Source organism: Theropithecus gelada, chromosome 11 (genome assembly GCF_003255815.1).
Source record: "Theropithecus gelada isolate Dixy chromosome 11, Tgel_1.0, whole genome shotgun sequence".
In the NCBI taxonomy this organism is placed as follows: domain Eukaryota; kingdom Metazoa; phylum Chordata; class Mammalia; order Primates; family Cercopithecidae; genus Theropithecus; species Theropithecus gelada.
The window spans coordinates 123,652,627-123,678,415 of record NC_037679.1 but is presented as its reverse complement, the minus strand read 5'-3'; the positions used below and the strand labels follow the sequence as shown (position 1 = coordinate 123,678,415).

Here is a 25,789-nt window from a genome sequence, read left to right as displayed (position 1 = left end):
GAGATTTAAAGAAAACTGGCTTAAATCCTTTCCCACTTGCTTGAATGTTCATTGCCCTCCTCCGGATTTATGTGCTTCCCTAGAACCTTATATTCTCATGGGACATCTCCCATTCCATTTTCCCTTTCCTGCTACAACTACCTGATGGCCCTTACAATTATCTTATGATCTTATGAGGCTTTGGCTCAGAGTCTGATACAAAATAAATCCTTAGAACATTGTTGAATAAATGACTGGCGACCTTGGTTATAGTTAGCGTCCTTAGAAAAGATTAAGCCTTGTGGAGCCACCCTTCTGAGAAGGTTGTAACACACCTGGTGTTCCACTCCGGGCACCAGAAAGTTTCCCTTTCCTGCTAAACTCTACATCTGGTGCCTGTTACACAGACCATGGCCACTCTCATTTCCTTTTCTTGTGCCAACCAATTTATAGGAAGGCATAGACCTTTCACATTCATATCCCCTACAGTACCACTCATATAAGGCATTTGTGTTCAAGGACTTTAGAGAAATCTGGAGACAAAGAGCAGAGTTACATCACAGAACCATGCCACAGGTAACTTACATTAATCATCTTGCACAAAATCATCCAGCATCTCTTCCACTGGGGAATTCTTGATGGCTCATTGTTTATTTTTTATTTTTTGGCAAGTTTTTTTGCTTTAGTTATTTCCTTAGCCCTACCTCTCTCCTTTTTTGTTCTTCATTTTCTGTTCCTCCTTTGTCCAAATTCCTAATAATTTCTTACATAGCCCTAGACAGTACAGGCCACCCGAGACTATCTCCAAAATCTCACACACCTATGCCTCACCTAGGTGAGACGAGGCTATGCTAAGGTAATAGCAAGCTCTGAAATTAAAATGACTGAACATGAAAAGGTTGAATTTTTTGTTAACAGGAGGAGGGCTGAGGGCCCAGTAACTTTCTACGGATGTTGCCCTCCAGCCGGTTGACTCTGGGTTCTGAGCTGCTTGCATTTTATAGTCCTGCCATCTGGAATGGCTAAGTCAGTGTAGCAGAGGGAGAGAAAGTTAGTGGGGCCCTAACTTCTTATATTGAAACTTACAAGTATATATTACAAAAGCGGAGAGAATAGTGTAATGAGCTCCATGTTTGTCCCTATCACCCAGCTTCAGCATTTATCAACTATGCTTAATCTTATTCCAGCAATAGCCCCACCCACTAACAGTCCCTCTTGTTTTCCCTGACCCGCCACAAACTGTTTGGAAACTAGTCCCGACTATAGTGCCAGTTCAGTCGTTATCACTTCAGCATACAATATCTCTAAAAGATATGGCTATCTTTTAAAATATACAACCACAGTGTTCTCATGGTAGCTAAAAAAATATTTCCAACCATTCTTTAGTATCATTGAGTATTCATTCCATCACACAGTTTACAAGTGTTTCAGCCTCAAGAGACCCACCTCTGCTCAGACCTGCAGACCAGAAGTAGTCACGTACCCCCAAGAAAGAAGTAGTCACGTACCCTCAAGAGACCCACCTCTGCTCAGACCTGCAGGCCAGAAGTAGTCACGTACCCCCTCCAAATACAAAGGGGCTGGAAAGTGTAGCCCCCTTTGTGCCTCAGAAGAAAATCAAACAGACTGGATGAATACGTAGTTTTGTGTCTGATACAGCCTACAGTGGTGTTTTCCTTTGAAACTACAACAAGAAATGTTGAAGATCATTTTCTCTCTGAAGGAAATTCCAGGTCTAGCTTTTTAGATAACATCTTTTTCTCCCCCTCTATTCACATATCAACAAGGGTCTTCAAGCCTATTTTATGAACCACCAGAACTGAACGCCTCAGAATCCTGGGCCCTCACGGATCTCCATTCTTTCCGTTTACCTACAACATCTATTAGCAGGTCTACGTTCCACCTGTTCGTAAAGGCTCAGATCAGTGCTGCTTCTTCAGAAAGGTTTCTCTGCTAGAAAACTTATACTGACTGCTTTCCCCTTCTAGTCTGTACACTTATTTATACCATCATGTGAATTCCTGAATACGATCATGTTTTCTTAACATTTCACCATGATCTGGTCACTGAAATAATGAATGCTTTGACTTTGCCACTGAGAGAGGGAACCTGTTGATTTTGCAATGTGAGAACTGCTCAAGAGGGCAGGTCTAGGGTGGATGGCTGGGATGACCTGAGGCCCAGGTGTCTCACCTCAGGAAGAGAGGTGACAGTTCACAGAAGTCAAAATCAGAAAGTTAGGTAGGAGCCGGATGTGGTGGCTCACACCTGTAATCCAGGCACTTTGGGAGGCAGAAGTGGGTGGATCACTTGAGGTCAGGAGTTTGAGACCAGCCTGGCCAAAATGGTGAAACCCCGTCTCTAGTAAAAATACAAAAATTAGCCAGGCATCATGGTGCAGCTACTCGGGAGGCTGAGGCCAGAGAATGGCTTGAACCCTGGGAGGCAGAGATTGCAGTGAGCTGGTATCGTGCCACTGCACTTCAGCCTGGGCAACAGACTGAGACTCCTCAAGAAAAAAAAAAGAAAAAGAAAGAAAGAAAAAAGAAAGTTAAGTAGGAAGATGCTCTAAATGCAGATTGAGGTACTGAATAGTTTTGCTTATAGCCCAATGAATGATAACTACCTGATGGCCCTTAAAATTATCTTATGATCTTACGAAGCTTTGGCTCAGAGTCTGATACAAAATAAATCCTTAGAACATTGTTGAATAAATGACTGGTGACCTTAGTTATACTTAGCATCCTTAGAAAAGATTAAGCCTTGTGGAGCCACCCTTCTGAGAAGGTTGTAACACACCTGGTATTCCACTCTGGGCACCAGAAAGTTGACTGTAATTATTATTGCACACTGTCCCACCTCCTTCCCCATGCCTTGTCCAATTTTCTGTCTACTTGTAACTCTATAAAAACAGTGAAATGCTTCCTCGAGAATGATGGAATTTATATTGTGAAATATCTGGTTAACTTGCACAATTACCTATGTGACAAAATAAAAATACAATACAGTGTGGTTCTGATATTTATTTCCATTTGTTCTCTAGAAAGGTGGTGAGGGCATAAGCCAGGGGTGACTACAGGAACTCTCTTTTCCTGGACCTACCTGTCCCCAGTCCTGTTTTGTCAGCTTGGTTCTCTTTCTTACCTCCTCTGTCCTTTGGTTTCTCATAGCTTGAAATCTGAATGACTGTATTTATGTTAATCACAAAGAATGCTCTATTATCTTCTTTGTAGTTGTACTAAATTTAGATTTTATTAAATTGCTCTTTTTTTAACAACTAAGAAAATTTTGTCCTCATAGATCTAAATCCCTCTATCTGTCCTATCCCACATGGAATTTCTATAGGAACAAGAGTCAGAAGTTTTCACAAGAGGTAAAAGAGGGTGAGTAGGCATAGAATTCACACAGTAAAACTGATGGATGAAAATGACAAATCAGGATGGTAGTTGGGAATTTTGACAGTGGAGCGGGGCTACAGCCAAGGGGAGAGAGTTGGGTTTGGAGTAGGAATCTAGAACCAAAAAGATAAAACCAAGGACAAGTGAATGTGGGCAGAGGTGGAGGATGGATGGGCCTGAAGACAGGTGATTGTCTAGATCCGTGCAGTCCGCCAGAGGAGCTGCGGGCCCCATATGACTACCTAGCACTTCAAATGCTAGTTTCAATGGACATGTGCTGGAAGTGTAAAGGCACACCACACTTCACAGACTTAGTAAGAAAAAAATGTAAAATAACCCATTAATAATTTTTACAATGATTATCTATTGAAATGATAATATTTTGGGTATATTCATTGAAACAAGATATATTTCTGAAACTAATTCTTTATGTTTCATTTTATTCTTTTTAATGTAGCTGATAGAAAATTGAAAATTATATATACTTTCATTCTCTGTGGGATGGCACTGGCCTAGAACCAGCACCGTGCTCCTGGCTTGACCCCACGCCAGATGAGCTAGAAGGATGAGTGACTGGCGAGGCATGAGTGGCATATGCTGTAGATGCAGCACTCTCTGCAGCCTCTGTCTGCCTCTGGTTTGAATGGCCTCTTCTAATCTGCCATGTTGTGTTTTGCTCAGCTGATTCTGAGTGATGGGAAGATTTTATTGCACTCCGCCTTAGAATTGTGCCAATTTAGAATTTGATTCTCATCTGGGGGGAAAAAAAAAAAAAAAGAAAATATTCTTCAAGACCCAAGACCATAGGTGCTTATGATACTTCTTGTAAATTATCACTCAAAGTTGTGCTGTGAATAGAGCCATGAGGGGCCTTAAGAATTTATCTCAGCTAGGTAGTCAGACCTGAATGTGCCTCAAAAACACTAGGGAATCATGTTAAAGTATAAGTTCTGAAGTCCACATGCCCAGAGGTTCTGCTTCTATGTTTTTTGTAGACTTGCATTTGAAAAGTGATAGAATAGATTTTATGTATAACCTGCCCTGTCCAAAAAGTGTCATTTGCTTCCAGATTTGCTCTTCTGTTTCTGTAAGTATCTTCAGAAATGTGATCCTTTGACCTCCACTCTTGTACATCTGGGATTAAGGATAAAAACAAAAGCCGGAGTTAAGTATGGCTTCTGCATAGGGCTGGAGCCTGCAAGAGAAATATCATTTCCACTACCACAGCCATGCTTTGCTGCCTAGTAATTGGTTTTGTCTTACCAGTTTGAAGGAGATAGAACATAAAGCAGTCTATACTTGATGGAAGAAGTATTGCCTTTATCACATTGAAAATGGTTGTCTTTCAAATCCAGAAAGGAGATAACACAGGATTTTCAGTGAAAGGATATAAAGGCTCTCTCTCAGCATCATATTTTTTCATGAGATTTGGTCCTGGATAAACAACTAGAATAGATTTGCTTAAGTGGTAGGTCTGTTTTTGCTGTTAAGAAATATAGGCAAAGGTTTCTATTTGTAGGAAAAGATGAAGATAGGAAATAACAAGATGAAACTAGCACGCAATATCTTCCACGTTCTAAAGAAGCTTCTTTCTCATCTTTCCATTTTGGTTGATGGTTTCAAAGAGACACAAAACCTTAGATCTTGATTGTTACAGCCTAGGTCTCTGTGTCTTCCTTGTAGTTGCATCCCTTATAGCCCCGAACATGGGGCTATCTCATAATAACCTCAGAACATTGAATTAAAATGTTTCTTTTGTAAAATAATATATGGTGTGTTTAAAGAGAGCTGTGCAAAATGAACTGCTCTGTTCTTGACTAAGCATCTAACAAAACCTTTGAAACGTGTCTATAGGGGCTCTTAAAACATGTTTTTTGGGGCTGGGCGTGGTGGCTCATGCCTGTAATCCTAGCACTTTGGGAGGCTGAAGCGGGTGGATTGCCTGAGGTCAGGAGTTTGAGACCAGCATAACAAACATGGTGAAACCCCGTCTCTACTAAAAATACAAAAATTAGCCCGGCGTGGTGGCGTGCGCCTGTAGTCCCAGCTACTCGGGAGGCTGGGGCAGGATTGCTTGAACCTGGGAGGCGGAAGTTGCAGTGAGCCGAGATTGCGCCACTGCACTCCAGCCTGGGTGACAGAGCGACACTCTGTCTCAAAAAGAAACATGTGTTTTCGAAATGAAGCTGAAGCTGTTCTGTATTTTAGAGCTATGATGACCAGACCTGAGTGAATATGAGAATCAATCAAGGAAACATGTTTAATATAAAGATTCTCTGATTCATCTCACAGAAATTCTGATTGGGTAGGTCACAAGATTGGATGACAGAATCTTTGTATCAAACAGCGGCCTACATGACCTGGGGGAGTCACCTGTTTTGAGAACCCTGGGCAAAAACTGTGTCCTCTGTAGCTGAAGAGTTCTCTATCTGGGATACTGCCCCCATTATGTCTTCGTATTATAATATGTTCATAGAAAAATAGCTTCTTGAGGATGAAAGAAGTTATCAGGGTCAATGAGCATAGTTTTCCAAACCAGAATGAAACTATGTGGTCATAATTTATTTAGTTTGTCACAAGAAAAGGGAGAGAAGAGGGAGTCACGTGAGGGAGCTTGTGGCAGTAGAAATTTTACCTGGGGACTAGGGATGGGGTGCTGAAAAATGCAGATGGGGATCACTTACTGACATATTATTTGTTGAAGAAAACTGTCTCATCCTTTAAATCTACATATTGTATTTCCATTACAATCTTAAATCCCAGAGAAGCTGATGAAAGTTAAAGAAACACTTCTTTTATTTTCTGCTAACATTGAAACATAAAGGCCAATATTGCTTTTCACACTGAAAAAAATGCCAAGCCTGAGCTTTTATTTAAGGATTCTATTTCTTGATCCTCTAACAAACATTTTCAGCAGTGCAATCAGTTTGATGTGTCGTTAGAGAAGATTATATATGGATTTTTAGTTTACGTCAGCCCTGCTAGGACTACGTGAAAGCTCCAGTTCTTCTGGGCTTCACTGATGAAGGAGTGAGTCAGGGTCTCAGGCGGGTGCCTCTCCATAAGACACCAGTATTTCACCCACCATATTTCCTTTCACCTCTCCACATTAATAAAGAAATGCTAATGGGAGACCATTTGATGCCATGGACAATTGTATTTGGAGCCAGAAAACTATGTCATGTGTGTGCAAACTCTGCTATATGCTTGCAGTGGGAATTGCATAAATTACAGCCTCTTTAAGGCAATTTTCTTTGCTGCAAGAATGAGTGTAATGCCCACTTCATAGAGATTTTGCTGTCAAATAATCCTTATACACAAATGCTTTGTAAACTAGGAAATGTCGTACATGCTAGTGGTATTTTTAATATTGTATGAGTTTCATTAATAGACCAACAGGATTCTTGTATAGAGACCTGGAAATCTGAGCCTGATGCATTGTCAGCAGTCAGTTCATGCCTCCTCAATGAATGTTGAACCTGTGCTTAATGAGAGAAAGTATATGGGTTTGAAATAAACATGTTAAATCCTTTACAGAGAGAAAGATACCTTAGGCAAAAAAATGAACCCAGTATTTACTTTGCAGAAACTGTATTTGCTTTTTTGCAGATATGTGGGTAAGAAGTTGCTAACATTCTCAGACATTGAAATCCGTTTTCTCTACTCTGATGAAGCTCTCTATTAATAAGATTACTGTATTAATGGCACATGTAAAAGGTCAGAAAGACTTAATGACATTTCAGATTCACTTTATAGTTTATCCATGGTAACAAAAATTCTCATTTTAACTACATTCATTGTAGTTTAATGCAAAATAAGAAAAAATAAGCCTGGCATAGCTTTAGGAGGTTATTTCAGTGTGAAGGGAGTGCCTGTAACATTGGGTGCTGAAGAGGGCTACAAAAAGGCAGAATCTTCCATCTGTGCCTCTCAACTACATGCCTGGACAACTGCAAGCCTAGCAGATATCTTTTATTGGGTTGTAGAAAAGTATATGTTTGCCCCAGGCTGAAATAAAAGTATAAACTCAAGTATTTCCAGATTCTAAGGCATTATTTTATTATCAGGCTGATTTCTTAAAACCAATAGAATCAATTTATTTTAAGACCTGGGTGCTAGGGAAATAATTATAGGCAGACATAGTCACTGCTCCTGAGGAGCTTCTGTTCTAGTGGGGAGGACGGGCACATTCATGGACAGTTACAGGGCAGTGTGCCAAGCCCCAGTGTGATGGGACACCTGCCTGTCCTGCGGAGGGATGATATGGAAGGCTTGTCACAGTGAATGGTGTCTGCTCTGGGACCTGAAGCATCCAGAGGCGTTGGAGTTCAAGGACCTGTAAGAGTTGATTCCAGAAGATGAGGTGAGCTAGTCAGGTGCTGCTGTCAGAAATGTGAAACTTGAGGGTGAGGCAACTGGTGTGAAGATGACAGAAAAGGAGATGCTGGGAATGGAACTGCTAACTACGCTCAGCCTCCATTATGAACAAGCACAAGAAGCCCCTGAGCAGAGGGTGGAGGTGGAGCAAATGCTAAGAGAAGCAGAGCAGCCAGGAGAAAGGCGTGTAGCCTTCATGGAAGGGTGCTGCCTTTCTTTCTTGCAGTTGCTTAGTTTTGGTTCCCTAAGAATCTTAGTTCTACTCTGAGTTTTCTGTCTTTGAATTCTTCTGGGAATTTTTAAAAAAATATCCATAAGTTATTGGGGTACGGGTGGTATTTGGTTACATGAGTAAGTTCTTTAGTGGTGATTTGTGAGATTTTGGTGCACCCATTATCTGAGCAGTATACACTGCACCATATTTGTAGTCTTCTATCCCTCGCCCCCCTCACACTCTTCCCCCAAGTCCCCAAAGTCTGTTGTGTCATTTTTATGCCTTTGCATCCTCATAGCTTAGCTCCCACATATCAGTGAGAACATATGATGTTTGGTTTTCCATTCCTGAGTTGTTTTACGTAGTCTCCAGTCTCATCCAGGTCACTGCAAATGCTGTTAATTCATTCCTTTTTATGGCTGTATAGTATTCCATCATATGTATATACATTTTTTTTTCTTTTTTTTTTTTTCCTTATCCACTTGTTGATTGATGGACATTTGGTTGGGTTGGTGCCACGATTTTGCTGTTGTGAATTGTGCTGCTATAAACATGCATGTGCAAGTATCGTTTTTGAACAATGACTTATTTTCTTCTGGGTAGATACCCAGTAGTGGGATTGCTGGGTCAAATGGTAGTTCTACTTTTAGTTCTTTAAGGAATCGCCACACTGTTTTCCATAGCGGCTGTACTAGTTTACATTCCCACCAGCAGTGTAGAAGTGTTCCCTGTTCACTGCATCCACACCAACATCTACTGTTTTTTGATTTTTTGATTATGGCAATTCTTGCGGGAATGAGGTGGTATTGCATTATGGTTTTGATTTGCATTTCCCTGATCTTTAGTGATGTTGAGCATTTTTTCACATGTTTGTTGGCCATTTGTATATCTTTCGAGAATTGTCTATTGATGTCCTTAACCCACTTTTTGATGGGATTTTTTTTTTTTTTCTTACTGATTTGTTTGAGGATTGGTTTCAAGATTTAAAGCTCCTTTTAGCAGTTCTTGTAGTGATGGCTTGGTAATTGCGAATTCTCTCAGCATTTGTTTGTCTGAAAAAGATTATTTTTCCTTCATATAAGATGCTTAGTTTTGCTGGATACAATATTCTTCGCTGATAATTGTTTTGTTTGAGGAGGCTGAAGATAGGGCCCCAATCCCTTCTAGCTCGTAGGGTTTCTGCTAAGAAATCTGCCAGTAATCTGATAGGTTTTTCCTTAAAGGTTACCTGGTGCTTCTGTCTCACAGCTCCTAAGATTCTTTCACCTTGACTTTGGATAACCTGATGACAATGTGCCTAGGCAAAGATCTTTTTGCGATGAATTTCCCAGTGTTCTTTGTGCTTCTTGTGTTTGGATGTCTAGATCTCTAGCAAGGACATGGAAGTTTTCCTCAATTGCTCCCCCAAATACATTTTCTAAGTTTTTGGAATCCTCTTCTTCCTCAGGAACACTGATTATTCTTAGGTTTGGTCATTTGACATAATCCCAGACTTCTTGGAGGCTTTGTTCATATTTTCTTATACTTTTTTCTTTGTCTTTGTTGGATTGGGTTAATTCAAAGACCTTGTCTTCAAGCTCTGAATTTCTTCTTCTACTTGTTCAATTCTATTGCTGAGACCTTCCAGAGCATTTCACATTTCTAAACATGTGTCCAAAGTTTCCTGAAGTTTTGATTGTTTTTTCTTTAAGCTATCCATTTCCTTGAATATTTCTCCCTTCACTTCTTGTATCATATTTTGGATTTCCTTGCACTGGGCTTCACCTTTTCCTAGTCCTTCCCTGATTAGCTTAATAACTAACCTCCTGAATTCTTTTCCAGGAAAATCAGGGATTTCTTCTTGGTTTAGATCCATTGCTGGTGAACTAGTGTGATTTTTTGGGGGGGGGGGGGTTGAAGAGCCTTGTTTTGTCATATTATCAGGGTTGGTTTTCTGGTTCCTTTCTCATTTGAGTAGGCTCCATCAGAGGGAAAATCTAGGACGGAAGGCTGTTGTTCAGATTCTTTTGTCCCACAGTGTGTTCCCTTGGTGTAGTACTCTCCCCGTTTTCCTATGGATGTGGCTTCCTGTGAGCCAAACTGCAGTGATTATTGTCTCTCTTCTGGATCTAGCCACCCAGTGAATCTACTAGGCTCTGGGCCGATACCAGGGGTTGTCTACACAGAGTCCTGTGATATGAACCATCTGTGGGTCTCTCAACCATGGATACCAGTGTCTGTTCTGCTGGAGGTGACTGGGGTGTGCAATGGGCTCCATGAGGGTTCTTAGCTTTGGTGGTTTAATGCTCTATTTTTGTGCTGGTTGGCCTCCTGCCAGGTGGTGGCACTTTCCAGAGAGCATCATCTGTGGTAGTATAGGGAGGGACCGACGGTGGGCAGGACCCTAGAACTCCCGAGTATATGCCCTTTGTCTTTTGCTACCAGGATGGGTAGGGAAGGACCCACAGGTGGGGGCGGGGCTAGGTGTGTCTAAGCTCAGACTCTTCTTGGGTGGGTCTTGCTGAGGCTGCTGTGGGGGCTGGGGGTGAGATTCCCAGGTCACTGGAGTTGTGTACCTAGGAGGATTATGGCTGCCTTTGCTGAGTCATGCAGGCTGTCAGGGAAGTTGGGAAAGCCGGCAGTTACAAGCCTCACCCAGCTCCCACACAAACGGAAGGCAGGTCTCTCTCCCACCGTGCTCCCCTCAACAACCCTCAGACCGTTTCCAGGCTGAGAGTGATACAAGGCTATCTGCCTCCCAGCTGCGTAAGAAGAGGGCTTGGTTCTTCCCCAGCCTGTGGAGTCTGTACATCAGATTCGCACCCTCCCCCGAGTTCTGGCAAGGAGGCGTCTCACCCCATTCAAATTGTTACAGATTTCAGCTAGAGATTTCCTTCTCTCTGTGTAGTTTTATCTCCTGCTTCTCTCCCATTGGATCCCTGTGGTGCCAGACAGGGTCAGGGGACCCCGCGAACTCCCAGGGCCCTTCTGTTGCTTCCTCTACCCCAGTATTTCTCTTGGCTCTCCAAATTGACTCAGCTCCGGGTAAGTCGGAAACTTCTCCCACAAACAGACCTTCAGCTTCTCCTGTTGGGGGGATGTGTTTGCGAGAGGAGGGTCTCCCTTTCCAAACACTTCCACTGTTGGGGCACTCACAGTTTTGTGGGGGGTCTCCTGGGTCCTAAAGGAGCAGTCCTCTTTCTTAAGAGGGTCTGTGGGTCCTCTTGGGATTGCTGATTTGTTCTTGCAATCAATCTGGAGCTAAAATTCACAATGTGAGCCCCCCTCGCTGCTCTGTCCGCAGCCACATCTAGTCCTGCCTCCTGTCTGCCATGATCTCGCCATACATCTCTTCTGGGAATTTTCAAAATAGTCTCTACCTTTAATTGAGCTGGAGTAATTGGACCACTCATCCTTATAAGCCAGAAGAACTCCAACAGAAAACAATGAGAAGCTGGTCAGAATTGCTTGGCTCTGTTTTCTTCTTTCGTTGGGTATTTGGAAATAGTCTCCCTATCTCTATGGGTCCCAGGTGCTAAGCAGCAAGTGTTCAGTACTACTGATGGGTCTCGGCCCTGGAATGCCCCCTGGGGGGCACAGCACTTATCTGGCACCTTCTACTTTGCTTGCTTTTACACGATCCATTCCACTGGGGACTGTCTGTGGCTTTCTAGTGCCAGCCTTGTTTCCTGGAGCTCAGGTCCTGCTTCCAGTCATATATCCTTGTCTGTAGATGGTTTTTCTTGATTTCCTTTTCTTTTGTGTCTTCTGTGCTTGTTCCACATTACCATTATGAGGTTCCTCCGTGTTGTTGCATTCATTCTCATTGCTGAATTGATTTCTATCACATGGATATTCCATAATGTATGTATGCATTTTATCGTAGATGGATATGTGAGTTGTATCCAGTTTGGTGCTATTAAGAAAAGTCCTGCTATGAACAATCTTCTAAATGTTTTTTTGGTAAACACATGTGTCCAGTGCTGTTTGGGTGGAATTACTTAGGAGTGGAATTGCTAATTCATGAAATATGCATTTATTTTGCTTTCATGAAACTGCCTATGGTTCTGCAAAGTGGTTTAATCAATTTACAGTAGTGTTTCAAAGTTCTAGTTGCTCCACATCCTCACTGATACTTGACATGATATTTTTTTATTTTAGACTTTCTACTGGTAGTAATTTTTATCATTTTTATATTATACAATTTCTAATCCTGTACTCATAACTGTTCTTTAAAAATGACATGTGTATTTACAATTTGAAGCTATTACTCTTGGGTGTCCCTGCCTGGACTATCTCCCATCACTCCACATACTTAATTAAATTCTGTGGAGATTCTAGGATGTCTTCCCTTCATCTTCCATTTCTCATTAATCTATCATTTCTTAGAACTCCATCGCAGTTTGATATTTATATTACACTGTTGTCAACCATGTAACATGTGTGTGTTCTCACCAGCAATGCAGTGAAAATGCTCTTGTAGAAGGCAGAGGCTAGATCATACTACCCTTTAGCACCTAGAAAGGCGCACAGAATAATTACTCAATGTTTGATGAATTCAAGTGAAGTTTCCCTGTGCATTGAGGATGGTAGTGCAGGAAGTAGCTTTCTTTGGATAGTTCTGGAGAAGGTTATGGGCAGGGGAAGAAGATGCTAAAGACAGTAATTATCAGGTAATGCCTGTGTAGGCCTGTCATGGCTAGGGCACAGTGAGGCGGAGACCCTTTGAAACATCAATAGTAATTCAGGAGTTATGAGGATGAAAACAAGCAAGAGTCTGGGAGGGAGCAGGACAGATCACCAAAACCTAGCTGCGAAATGGGAGTTCCCTTATCCCCCTCGCAGGGTGTATGATAGGGGGAGTGGATCGCTTCTTAGGTGCCCCGCTGCTCAAACCCTTAGCAGAAGCATTGCAGACCAGCAGGTCATGGGGAGCAATTTTGGCACCAACCCCATGGCAGCATCTAAGGTTGAGTGTATACAGCTGCTGAAGCCCTGGTGGGTGTGTGTTACCGTGTGCTCTTTCAGCTTTGCCGTCTGCAGGCGGCTTGTGTTAATCAGCTCAATTAGACTCTGCCTTATCGCCAGGACAGAGGGCTTTCTGTATCCTGGGTTCTTGCCCTAGTGTACCAGAAAAATCAGATCACATGTGGGCTTGGCGGATGGGTTGAAAGGTTTTATTGAGTGGTAGAAGTAGCTCTCAGTGACATGGATGGGGATCCAGAAGGGAGATGGAGTGGGAAGGTGGTCTTCCCCTAGAGTCTGGCCAATCGCCCCCAGCTGAATTCCGTGTCATTCCACCATCGAAGTCCTGCCAGTGTCTGCTGGGGTCTGTTGGTGTGCTCTTCTGCTCCTCTCTATGTCCAGTCATTTGTATCTGTGCTCGCTAGGGTCTCGGGGTTTTATGGGCACAAGATAGGGATCATGGTGGGCCAGAGTGGTTTTGGAAAATGCAACATTTTGGCACAAAAACAGGAGTGCCTGTTCTCACTTAGGTCCATGAGCACAAGCCTGAGGGTGGAGCCCTAGCTAGGGACCCTGCCCTTCTCTACCCAGCACTTCCCTGTCCGCCTCCCGTGTCAGCAGTATCAGTAGAGTCTGGGCTGGGTGGGGTGCTCCTCACCAGTGGTATATTGACAGTTGGCAAATGCCCTTCCTAAGAGGAGGTGAGTGTGTACAGTGGACCCAATGTCCTGCATTTATAAAATGATAAAAGATTTTGTAGGCAAAAGTAAAAGAAAGATCCTATGAGAAATAACTTTTTTATGTAAAGCAAGCAAGAACTGTATATTTCTGCTTGCAGTACCTGATTTTTTCATATGTACCTATCACAGACGTCTTTCTAGGGCAAAGAAATATGTTAGGCTCATGTTATTTCTTAGCCAGATAGGTTTTTGCTGAGGCAAAGAACAGAATTTATGTATATGCTTGCACTTAAAACGCTTTGATTTTTTTCTCGATAAAAATGAAGATTTAGATGTGAAGAGCCATACAGTTTTGTTAGGTGCAATTTGATGAATGCCATTTTCCCCACAGTCTCAGCTTCAGCTTGCCTTTGCCTTTCATGTTTTTCGGCCACAAAACCTCTTCACTCTTTTCTGGCTTATCAATGAAAATGCATGACTAAATTGTTTAAGCTGAATTCCTGGCTTTCTGTGCTGCATATTCCATTTTGTTGGCAAGATATTCTTGTGACTTTCCTTCTGTTCACAGAATTTGTGGTAGAAAATTGGTAAATTCATTTTGGTTTTGCACTTGCTTTAAAAAAGATAACACAGCAGGGCAGAGATATTCGACAGATTATTTTGCTTCTGAAATTATAGCAGAAATAAGATGATTTGCTTCAACGTAATTCACCGTGAAAGAATTAAAAAGAAATACTGTAGCCGTTGGACAGCTAGCTGAACTATCCCCTCCACCCCCTACCTCCAGTGTAATTAGCTTTTGGAGTGATTCCAAATGGCTTCTTTGTTTGTCGTTGTTGTTCTTTTGTGGGTTTTTTTTTTTTTTCTCTCTCTCATTTTGTTTTGTTTCATTTTGAAACAGGATCTTGCTCTGTTGCTCCGGGCTGCAATGCAGTGGCAAAATCACTGCTCACTCCAGCCTTGACCTCCCTGGCTAAAGTGATACATCCTCTCATCTCAGCCTCTGGAGTAGCTGGGACTACAGGTGTGTGCCACCACACCCAGCTAAGCTTTCTTTAAAAAATTTTTTTGTAGAGATGAGGCCTTGGTGTGTTGCCTAGGCTTATCTCAAACTCTGGGGCTCAAGCAGTCCTCCCAGCTAGGGCTCCCAAGGTGCTGAGATTACAAGCATGAGGTACCATGCCCAGCTCACTGCACCCTCCGCCTCCCAGGTTCAAGTGATTCTCCTGCCTCATCCTCCCAAATAGCTGGGAATACAGGTGCGCACCACCACACCCGCCTAATTTTTGTATTTTTAGTAGAGAAGGGGTTTCACCATGTTGGCCAGGATGGTCTTGATCTCTTGACCTCGTGATCCGCCCACCTTGGCCTCCCGAAGTACTGGGATTACAGGTGTGAACCACCGTGAAAGCATTTTTCTTTTGGTAATATGTAAATAACTATGTTGAGATTATAACTTTAAAAAATTTTTGTTATATTTGTTTTTTGTCAATACAGTATTGCACATCTAGAAGACATAAAGAACTGAGGTCAACTTGCAGAGCAAGGGCAAAACATAAACTCAAAATTAAATAATACATTCTACATAGCAGTTCCGAATGTTCCATAGTCAAGCCATAGGGTGGAAATAAGATAAGAAAGTGTTACTATTGCAATTCTATTGCCTTTTGCCCTAGTTAAAAAGTAGAGAAAGTGGCATGAAGTACCCCACATGCATGCCATCTTCTAGTCTCAATAGTGATAACTCCTGGTCATCTTGTTTCATCCATATCCCACCTACTTACTTTCCCTTCCTCTTAGTCAATTATTTTAAAGCAAATCCCAGACATCATTTTATTTCATATGTGTGTATGTTAGTATATATTTCTAAAATACAAGTACTCTTAAAAAAAATTACCACAATACTATTATCACACTTTAACAGTGATTGTCCCCAGCCAATTCTCTCTCTATCCAATCAGTATTTCAGTTTATTCTGATTGTGTCCTAAGTAGTTATTTTTAATAGAGGTTTGTTTGGATTAGCATCTGAACAAAACCTGCACTTTGCTTGATGTGTCTCTGAAGTTTCTTTTAATTTGCAGATGTCCTTTCCCTCCTTCTCTTCCCATAATTACAATGTACTTGTTTAAGAATCTGGGCCCTTTGTTTCCCACAGTCTGGATTTTGCACACTGCATCCCTGTGGTGTGATGCGGCATGTTCTGTTGTTTCCTGTCTTTGCTATAAACTGACAATTCGATTTAGGACTTGATTAGTTCAGGTTTGATTTTGTTTTTTCTTTTGACTTCGTAAGCATGGTGTGTATTTCCATAAGGAGGACATCAGGCTGTTCATTTTCCTTTCACTGATGTTAAAGTTGATTAGTCAGTTCTAGGCACCAGAATTAGCCTGATTTAACTATTATAAATAGAAGACCTCACTGGCGTTTCACCTATTAAGTTAAGCAGTCATTGATGACTGTTGCCATTGATGATCATGCCTAGATCTATTATTTCCTCAAAAAGGGGATAATAGTTTTAAAGTCATTTTAAGAGCTGGGATGTGACTGAGAGGCAGAGCTACCCAACTTTTTCTTCTAAGTTTGGTGGTTCACTACTTACCTAAAAGCTAAGTCATAGAGAACCTTTAGTGGCCTGAACAGTAGATGACATCAGCCTGAAAGCTCTGTGAAAAAAGAAGCCCAAAATGATTCAATGACTTTTCTGTGGAGATGGCATTCTCAGGCAACAATTTCGCAGGTCCAAGCCTAAAAGATAAACAGCATTTTTTTTTTTTTTTTGGTCATTTTTTTTTGTTGCTGTTAAATAGCAAAGCCTGAATTTTATCAAACTTTCAGTGTATACTATTCTATTTGTATATTACTTTTTAGTTAAAAATTAACAGAGGGGAAAGGGTTGAGCGTGATTGAAATAGCCATGCCTCTTTCAACCCATGTCTTTGTTGGGGTTTGAGAGTCTGAGCAGTAAATAATCTGCCTCCTGCTCTGCAGCCTGATGGCTGCGGATGATTTTCCTTTCCACCACTGACCTTCAAACAGTAAGAGGGGAGGGGAGGAGAGAACTGAGGTGCTTTAAACCAGTAGCTATTTGTTGACAGGAATTCAGGGTCAACTGATGCTTCGCACTAGAAAGTAACTTGGAAATTATCTCATCTAATGTCTTTGCCAATCCAAGATTCCCTCTAAAAAAACCTGACAAATGAGGGAGAACCTCTCTTCACACTCTGTACTCTTACGGTGTTCATCTGTTTCCTTCTGCCTGTTTAATTCAGTGTGTCCTGTTTTCACTATTGGATTATACATTCCTTGAGGACAAGGAATTCATCTAATTCTTCTGTTTAATTCCAAGTAAGTTGACAAACACAGTCAGATATGAGCTGAAGTGGTGAACACAGATTTCACTCCATCACTACTGACAGTAGGGGAAGGAGCAGAGCTTCATTCTGATTTGTGCAGAGGTGACTGGGCCTTTCAAAGGGAGGGTGAGGGAGTGGGTGGAGTGTGGGGCTCAGTAGAGTCAGAGAGGTGAAGACTTATAGAGCGTTGATCCCTGTAGATGCAATGAGGCCAGTTGTGTCCGCTGGCTGACAGTTACCAAAGTTAAAATTCTGTGCTCCCAGAGATTGGGAGACAGAGGCCTGTCCTTCCTGATGATTACATTTCATAGAAATGGCTCTCGGGTCCTTGACGGAGATGCTTCTGTGTTGTAAGAGATAAGTATCCACAGTCGTAAGCACATTTTTGTAAATGCTGTAAGAAAAGGATGTTGGGGGCCTGTTGTTAGGTGTTGACTGGAGCAAAGAATAAATTCTCCTGACAGCATTTCTCAGGTAAGCATTTTAATGAGGGGCTGGGGTCATCCCAGGGACACAGCCTTATGCTGAGGCAATGCTAGAGTTTGATCGTCTCCTAGATTCAACAAAGTTGCTATGTGCAGTTCTCAAGGGTCTAGAACACTGCTTAATGAATGTATTGAATGAATGAATTTAAATAAATTCAATTTTCTCTACCCCCAAAATGAGGCAAACAACTAGAATGCCTTCCACTTTACCTTAGTGCCTAGTTGCAGCCAGGAAACAGGCATAACACCTCCTCCATCCATTGTCCCTCTGTCCACCTGGCTGTCCTTGTCATCAAGGACACCTGCAGTTTCCCTCCTACCAAGTCCTGGCCCCTCAGTATGTGAGTAAGAGATATTAGCTCCATACCACAAATATTTTGATTTTTTGAAATAACTCAATATAGATCAGTGCATTATAAAAATGATGAAATATTTTCAAATCTACTGCGGGATTCTGGGCACTATTAAGACGGGACAGTTCAAATGTCTCTTATCCAAGGAATCATGTCTGAAACAGAGTGACATTTCTGTCATGTGCTTTTGTCAGACATTTCCTTCATAGCATTTATTTCTGGTTGTAATATATTTATTTGTATGATAATTTTAAAATATATGTCATGGAAACTGTATCTGTATTTGTTCACCATTAAAAGGTCAGCACTTCAGAGTGGCCAGAACCTATTAGATATATCCCAAATCTATCAATTTAATAAATAAATGAGTGAATGGCTTTCCATCTTCCATTGTCTTCTCCTCCGAGATAACATTGACTGGGTAGAAATGCTATTTAATAAAATTATGGTGACTGAGTGCTTACAGAATATCATGGTTCTTGAGCAGTGTTTCAGTGATTCTTCTTCTCTTTATAGATTCCTCACCTATTCCTACCTCTTAGCGTTCAACGTGTGGCTTCTGCTTGCACCTGTGACCCTGTGCTACGACTGGCAGGTCGGCAGTATTCCTTTGGTGGAGACCATATGGGACATGCGGAACTTAGCCACCATCCTTCTGGCAGTTGTGATGGCCTTATTGAGCCTGCACTGCTTAGCAGCCTTTAAGGTAATTTTTTCGAAAATAGAATGAACTCTGCATTTGAAGACAGATATTCTATGCCCATAATGTTCTTTTTTGTGCAGGTGGTCTGGGTGTAAATTGAATCTCCTCTCTTTGTGTATTTAAATGTTTTGTAGCTGGTAATAATATACCATGGCCACTTTATAGATTTTTTGACTGTTTCTACTAACCCTGTATTGATCTGAAGCTTGATGTTTGTAAATGAGAAGTTACTGCTGTGGTTGGCTAATTTTCAAAGTAATTTATTTGATTTAATATAATGATAAATGAAATTGTGGTAAATAACCTATTTATAAATGCTTAAAATGTGGTTAAGACTCTACTTTCATAAATGAATGCCAGAGGTAGTTGGGTCATTTCTTCCACTACCTCCCCCAAAAGTATAAAACTACAAAATTATTAAATACAACTATTTCAAAAATGACCAAAGACCAAAGGCAAATATTCTAGTTCATTCTCATGCTGCTATAAGGACATACCTGAGACTGAATAATTTATAAAGGAAAGAGGTTTAGTTAGCTCACAGTTATGCAGGGCTGGGGAGGCCTTAGGAAACTTACAGTCAGGGCAGAAGGGGAAGCAAACATGTCCTTCTTCACAAGGCGGCAGGAGAGAGAATAATGAGTGTCCAGTGAAGGGGAAAGTCCCTTATAAAACCATCATATCTAGTGAGAATTACCTCACTATCACAAAGAGCAGAATGGGGGAAACTGCCCCCATGATTTAATTATCTCCACTTGGTCCGCACAACATGTGGGAATTATGGGAACTACAATTCAAGATGAGATTTGGGTGGTGACACAGACAAATCATTTCGGCAAAAAACTTGAAAATGTTTACTTATGAAAAACTGCTACTCCATTGGGTAAGATGCTTTTACCTGAAGGTAAGTTCTCTCCATCCTGTCAGATCTAGCAGTAAAAATCCATAAGTTTACTGGTTGGAATTGGCTGGTAAACTTTGGAAAGTTTTACAATTTTGGAAAAATTTGATTTGGGAAAGAAACAGGGCAGCAAAAATTGAAGGGAAAGTTTTGGAAGCAAGAGAAATATAGAAGAGCAGAGGTAATATACTCTCCATGCATTCATGGCTGTTAAATGACATATACACAAGCAAAATTAAAAGCTCTGGGAGACTTATTTGCTGCAAGTTTGTATGCATTCTTCAGCACATACACGAGTTGAGCAGCAGAGATTGGGAAATTCACTGGCGTGAGTTATCCATGTATAACCTCTGCCCAAATCATTGACTGATCACAAAGCCATGTTGGCACAAGAGAGATCCCCAGAAATCCAGGCAAAAGAAGAAAAGGACTGAGTAATAATTTCAGCATTCTGCAGAGAAACAGATTTTCCAGTTTGAGTCTATGGAAGCTCATCAAATGTATTCAAACAGGAAAACTAACAATTTCAGAAGAACAAAATAGAATCTAGGGTCCCTACAATGTATGACATGCAACACCCAGTTTAACCAAATATTACTAGAAATGTGAAGAAACAGGAGTGTGTGACCAAACTCATTTTTTTAAAAAAAATGTCAATAGGAAATGGAATAGAATTGAGAATTCAGGGCTAAATCTACACTAATGGGACCAACTGATTTTTGACATAGTTATCAAAGTAATTCAATGGAGAAACAATGGTCTTTTAAAAATGTAACTGAATATCTGTAAGGAAAAAATATGAATCTTAATCCTTACATTATACAGTATACAAAAATTAATTCTAAGTGGATCATAGCCCTAAACAAAAAAGTAAATTACACCATAATTTCTAAAAGAAAAGGAGAAAATCTTTGTGAATTTGACTTAAGCAAATATTTCTTAGAACATTTAATGTGAAAACTGTAAAAGAAAAAGTTGATGAATTGGACATCTTCAAAATTAAATATTCTTTTCATCAAAAGATAATGTGAATTAAATGAAGAGGCAAGCCACAAATTGGGAGAAAATATTTGTAAAACATAAATCTACAAAGGCCTTGTATCTGGAATATTTAAAGTGCTCTTAAAACGCAATAATAAGAAGACAAAAACTAAAATGGAGAAAAGATTCAAGTGGACACTTCACAGAAGAAGATATGCAAAATTTTTTAACAAATACATGAAAAGATGCTCAGCATCATTAGTCATTAGGGAACTTCAAATTAAATCCGCAAAGAGATACCATTATACTCTCACTATAATGACTATCATTGAAAAGATTCCCAACACTGAGTATTGGCCAATGTGGAGCAACTGGAATCCTCATACATTACTGATGGGAATAAAAAATGATACAGACACTTTGGAAAAATTTGGAAGTTTCTTAAAAAGTTAAACATAAAATTAAACAGCTCTATCCATTTCCACCTACTGAAAAGAAATGAAAACATGTCCACATGAATATCTTGTCCATGAATATTCATACAGCTTTATTTATAATAGCAGACAAATTGGGAAAAATCTAATGACCTAACATGCAATTGGACAAACTCAGTGTCATCAACTATTCAGAAATTTTAAGGGACAAACTACGAATACATAAAACAATGTGGACGGACATGGATGAACATGGTGCTAAGTGAAATAAACCAGACATATAAGAGTGTATGCTATATGATGTGGTTTGGCTGTGTCCCCACCCAAATCTCATCTTGCATTATAGTCCCCATAATCCCCACATGTCATGGGAGGGACCCTGTGAGAGATAATTGGCTCATGGGGGCAGTTACCCACATGCTGTTCTTGTGATAGTGAGAGAGTTCTCATTAGATCTTTTGGTTTTATAAGGGTTTTTTCTCCCTTTGCTCAGCACTCATTCTGTCTCCTGCTGCCCAAGGTCCCTGCTTCCTCTTCACCTTCCACTATGATTATAAATTTCCTGAGACCTCCCCAGCCATGCAGAACTGTGAGTCAATTAAACCTGTTTTCTTTATAAATTACCTAGTTTTGGGTATTTCTTCATAGCAGCATAAAAACAAACTAAATACCCTATATGATTCCATTCATGTGAAATTCTAAAAAAGGCGTAATGACAGAACACATGTGGGGTTGGAGGTTGACTATAACTTGAAATAACATTTTGAGGTGTTTTATGCTTTTTTTTTTTTAAATTTTATTTTTATTGTACATATTTAAGGTCTACAGCATGCTGTATCAAAGGATTTGGGGAGATGTAGGTCAAAGGGTATGAAATTGAAGATATGGAGGATGAATGAATCTGGAGATCTAATGCACAGCACGAGGACTACAGTTAATATTTTATGCTTTTTAAAATATGACTGTGGTAGTGAATCTCACCAAAATATATACTTAAAATGGGTGAATTTGTTGTATGGTAACTTTACCTCAATAAAGTATAAAAAATGATGAAATATTGCAAATAGGTAAAAGTCTGGAATGAATACAGAACTGAAATTTAAACATAAAACATAAGGACAGTCCTGAAAATTGAATGAAAAAAATTTGCATGATTAAAACACCTTTTAAAAATTAAAGTGAAAGTTATATAACATACAATTAACTATTTTAAAGAGTACAATTTAGTGGCATTTAGTGTATTTACAGTGTTATACAACTGCCAGCACTTTCTAGTTTCAAAGCTTTTTCATTACCCCATAAAACAACCGCATACTTATTAAGTAATCACTCTCAGCTTTCCCCTCCTCCATCCCCTGATAACCTTTAATTTGCTTTCTGTCTCTATTAATTTGCCTATTCTGGGTATAGAATATAAAAGGAGGGTGAACCCCAAATGTCCAAGACTGGCCTCAGCCAATTTAGAAAGCTTATTTTGCCAAGGTGAAGGACACACCTGTGGCACAGCCTCAGGAGGTCCTGACTACAAGTGCCCTATGTGGTAGGGGTACAGCTCACTTTTGTACATTTTAGGGAGACCTGAGACATCAATCATATGTGTAAAACATACATTGGCTCGATATGGAAGGGCAGAACAACTTGAAGGGTGGAGGCACATCCAGGTCATAGGTAGCTTTAAAAATTTTCTGATTGGCAATTTGTTGAAAGAGTTATTATCAATAGAAAGGAATGCCTGAGGCCAGGCACGGTCCCTGATGCCTGTAACCCCAGCACTTTGGGAGGCCGAGGCGAGCAGAAAACTTGAGGCCAGGAGTTGAAGACCAGCCTGGCCAACATGGCGAAACCCCATCTCTACTAAAAAAACAAAAATTAGCCGGGCATGGTGGTATGCGCCTGTAGTTCTAGCTACTTGTCAGGCTAAGGTGGAAGAATCTCTTGAACCCAGGAGGTGGAGGTTGCAGTGAGCCGAGATCACACCACTGCACTCCAGCCTGGGTGACAGAGTGAAGTCTGTCTCAAAATAATAATAATAATAATAATAATAATAATAATAATAATAAAATGTAAAAAGAAAGGAATGCCTGGGTTACAATAGAGGGTTGTAGAGACCTTGTTTATACCATGCAGATGAAGCCTCCAAGTAGCAGGCTTTAGAGAGAATAGACTGTAAATGTTTCTTATGAAGTCTATGTTGATGTTAGTGCTGGTGGGGTATAATGAGGTATGTCCAACCCGCTCTTTCATCATGGCCTGAACTAGATTTTCAGGTAACTCTGGAAACCCCTTGAGCAAGAGGAGGGGTCCGTTCAGATGGCTGAAGGCCTTACAATTTTATTTTTCGTTTACAGGAGTAATAAAACATGTGATCTTCTATGTCTGGCTTCTTTCACTTAGCACCATATTCTTGACATTCACTGAAGTTGTAGCACGCTGTTCCTTCTCATGGCTGAGTCATATTCCATTGTATGTAATGTAGGGGCAGAAAAACTCCACCTCCATCCACTTAGGGTCCCGCGTATGTTCAATAATTAAATTGACATAAGATAAATGGGCAAAAACATACACATTTATTTAATACAAGTTTTACATGTCACAGGTGCCCTCATGAAGAATTAAAGAGTCAAAGAGGCAGTTGAAGTCTGTTACTTATAAATTGGATTGGATAAAGAATAGTAAATAGTGAAGGTATAACTAAATTATGTGGGGAAGCTTAGAAGATAAGAGTTACTTTAACAAGGTCTGTACATGATTCTCTCCGGTTATATTTCTCATCTTTGAGGATAAGGAAGCTGCGTCTTTTTGGTATGGGGAGGGCATCTTTTACATGAGAATCGTATTTTCTGCTTTAAGAAATAACAAGAAGGTTAAAGTGATCTTTTTGCATCTGCTGTTTTTCAAATGTTATTAACTTATATTCAAGTAATTTAAGTAAATGTACCAGAATATTTAATACCTTTAGCATATACCACAATTTGCTTATCCATTTATTCATAGATGGACATTCAATGTTTTCCTACTTTCAATGTTTTTTTTTCTTTTTGGACTACTAAAAATAACACTACTGTACATATTTGCATACAAGTTTCTTTGTGGATATATATTTTCATTTCTCTAGAGCATGTAACTAGGAGTGGAATTACTGAGTCATAAAGTAATTCAACTTTTAACTTTTTGAAGAAATGACAAACTTCCATAGTGGCTGCACCATGTTGCATTCCCTCCAGCAATGTACAAGAGCTCATATTTCTCTGCATCCCAACTAACACTTGTTATTTATCTTTTGTTATTTTAATTAAAGCTATCCTACTGAGTCTGAAGAGGTAACTTATTGTTGTTGTGATTTGCATTTCCTTAATGATCAATGAAGTTGAGCATCCTTTCACATGTTTATTGGTCATCCTCATTATATCTTCTCTGGAGAAATGTCTATTTAGGTCCTTTGCCCACTTTTTAATTGGGTTGTCTTTTTGTTGTTGAGTTGTAAGAGTTATTTATATATTCAGGATATTAAATCCCTAAAAGATATTTGATTTGCAAATACTGTCTATCATTCCATAGCTTGGCCTTTTACATTCTTGATAATGTCCTTTGATGCACAAAAGTTTTTTATTTATTATTGTTTTTTTTTTTTTGAGATGGAGTTTCGCTCTTGTTGCCTAGACTGGAGTGCAATGGCACGATCTCAGTTCACTGCAATGTCTGCCTCTCAGGTTCAAGCGATTCTCCTACTTCAGCCTCCTGAGTAGCTGGGATTACAGGCACCTGCCACCAAGCTCAGCTCATTTTTTATATTTTTAGTAGAGACAGGGTTTTGCTATGTTGGCCAAGCTGGTCTTGAACTCTAGACCTCAGGTGACCCACCTACCATGGCCTCCCAAAGTGCTGGGATTACAGGCATGAGCCACCGTGCCTGACCAAAAGTTTTTAATTTTTGTGAAATCCAGTTTAGCAATGCTTTTCTTTTTCTATCATGCTTTTACTGTCAAATCTAAAAATGCATGGCCAAATTCAAGGTCATCAAGATTTACGACTGTTTTCTTCTAAGAGTTTTGTGGTGTTAGCTCTTATATTTAGGTCACTGATTCATTTTGAGTTAATCTTTGGGTGTGCAGTGAAGTAGGGATCCAACTTCATTCTTTTGCATGTGCTTATCCAGTTTTCTCTGCATCATTTTTTGAAGAGGGTATTCTTTCCCCCCAAACACCTTATTTTAAAGTAACCATCTGATACATCTTGTTGTAAATGAATTTTATAAAGCAAGGATCATGTAAATAACCATCCTCAAGAAACTCTGGCATGCCAATTAGTTACATAAACTTGAGCTCAAATTTCACCTTGTTAGTAAGGCCTACTTTAACCATCCTATTTAAAAGGTAGTCATATACTCTCTACTCCTTTCTTTATCTTCCTTTTACTTTTTAACTCCCTTCACTTAAACTTCAAGTTCTAAAATACTATATAGTTTGGTTATTTTACTTAATGCCTATTTCTGCCAACCAGAGCATGAGCCCCATGAGGAAAAATATTTTTTTGTGTCTTGTTCACTGCCATACTTCTATCACTAGGAACTTGCCCAGTCAATATTTATTACCTAAATTTTTTTAATTTATTGTCTAAATTTGCCACTCAGTATCTATTATCTAAATGAATAAAACTGCAAAAAGTTAGCAATTCCGTTTAATCAGATTTTAGTCTAGAAAATCTTTTCTTGTAAGACGTGTATCTAAAGACTTGAAAAGCACCATGCTCAACAGCTGCATGAAATATTTGGGGTTGAGTATGAGGTTTGTTTTATTATTATCTGACCTTAGCTCATGGTTTGGCGTGCCTGCTGTATTGTAACTGATCTGCAGAAGCACATATAGTGGAGCCTGAATGAGTATATCGGAAAGGGTTTTTCTTGACTTTTTCCCAGCTAATTAAGGAGACTGGGGATTCCCCACAGACTGTCATCTCGGTCAAGTGTGTTAAACATAACCTCTCAT

The 25,789-nt window shown here is 40.1% G+C and overlaps 1 protein-coding gene across 3 annotated transcripts in view; it reads left to right on the top strand.

The window, feature by feature from the left end:
* Positions 1 to 25,789, top strand: part of TMTC1 (transmembrane and tetratricopeptide repeat containing 1) — a 286,278-nt gene that overhangs the window by 134,858 nt on the left and 125,631 nt on the right. For all 3 annotated transcript variants that reach the window (XM_025402401.1, XM_025402400.1, XM_025402399.1), the window contains one exon: positions 18,302 to 18,491. In XM_025402401.1, coding sequence (XP_025258186.1) covers positions 18,302 to 18,491 — 190 coding nt within the window. The remainder of the gene's footprint in view (positions 1 to 18,301; positions 18,492 to 25,789) is intronic.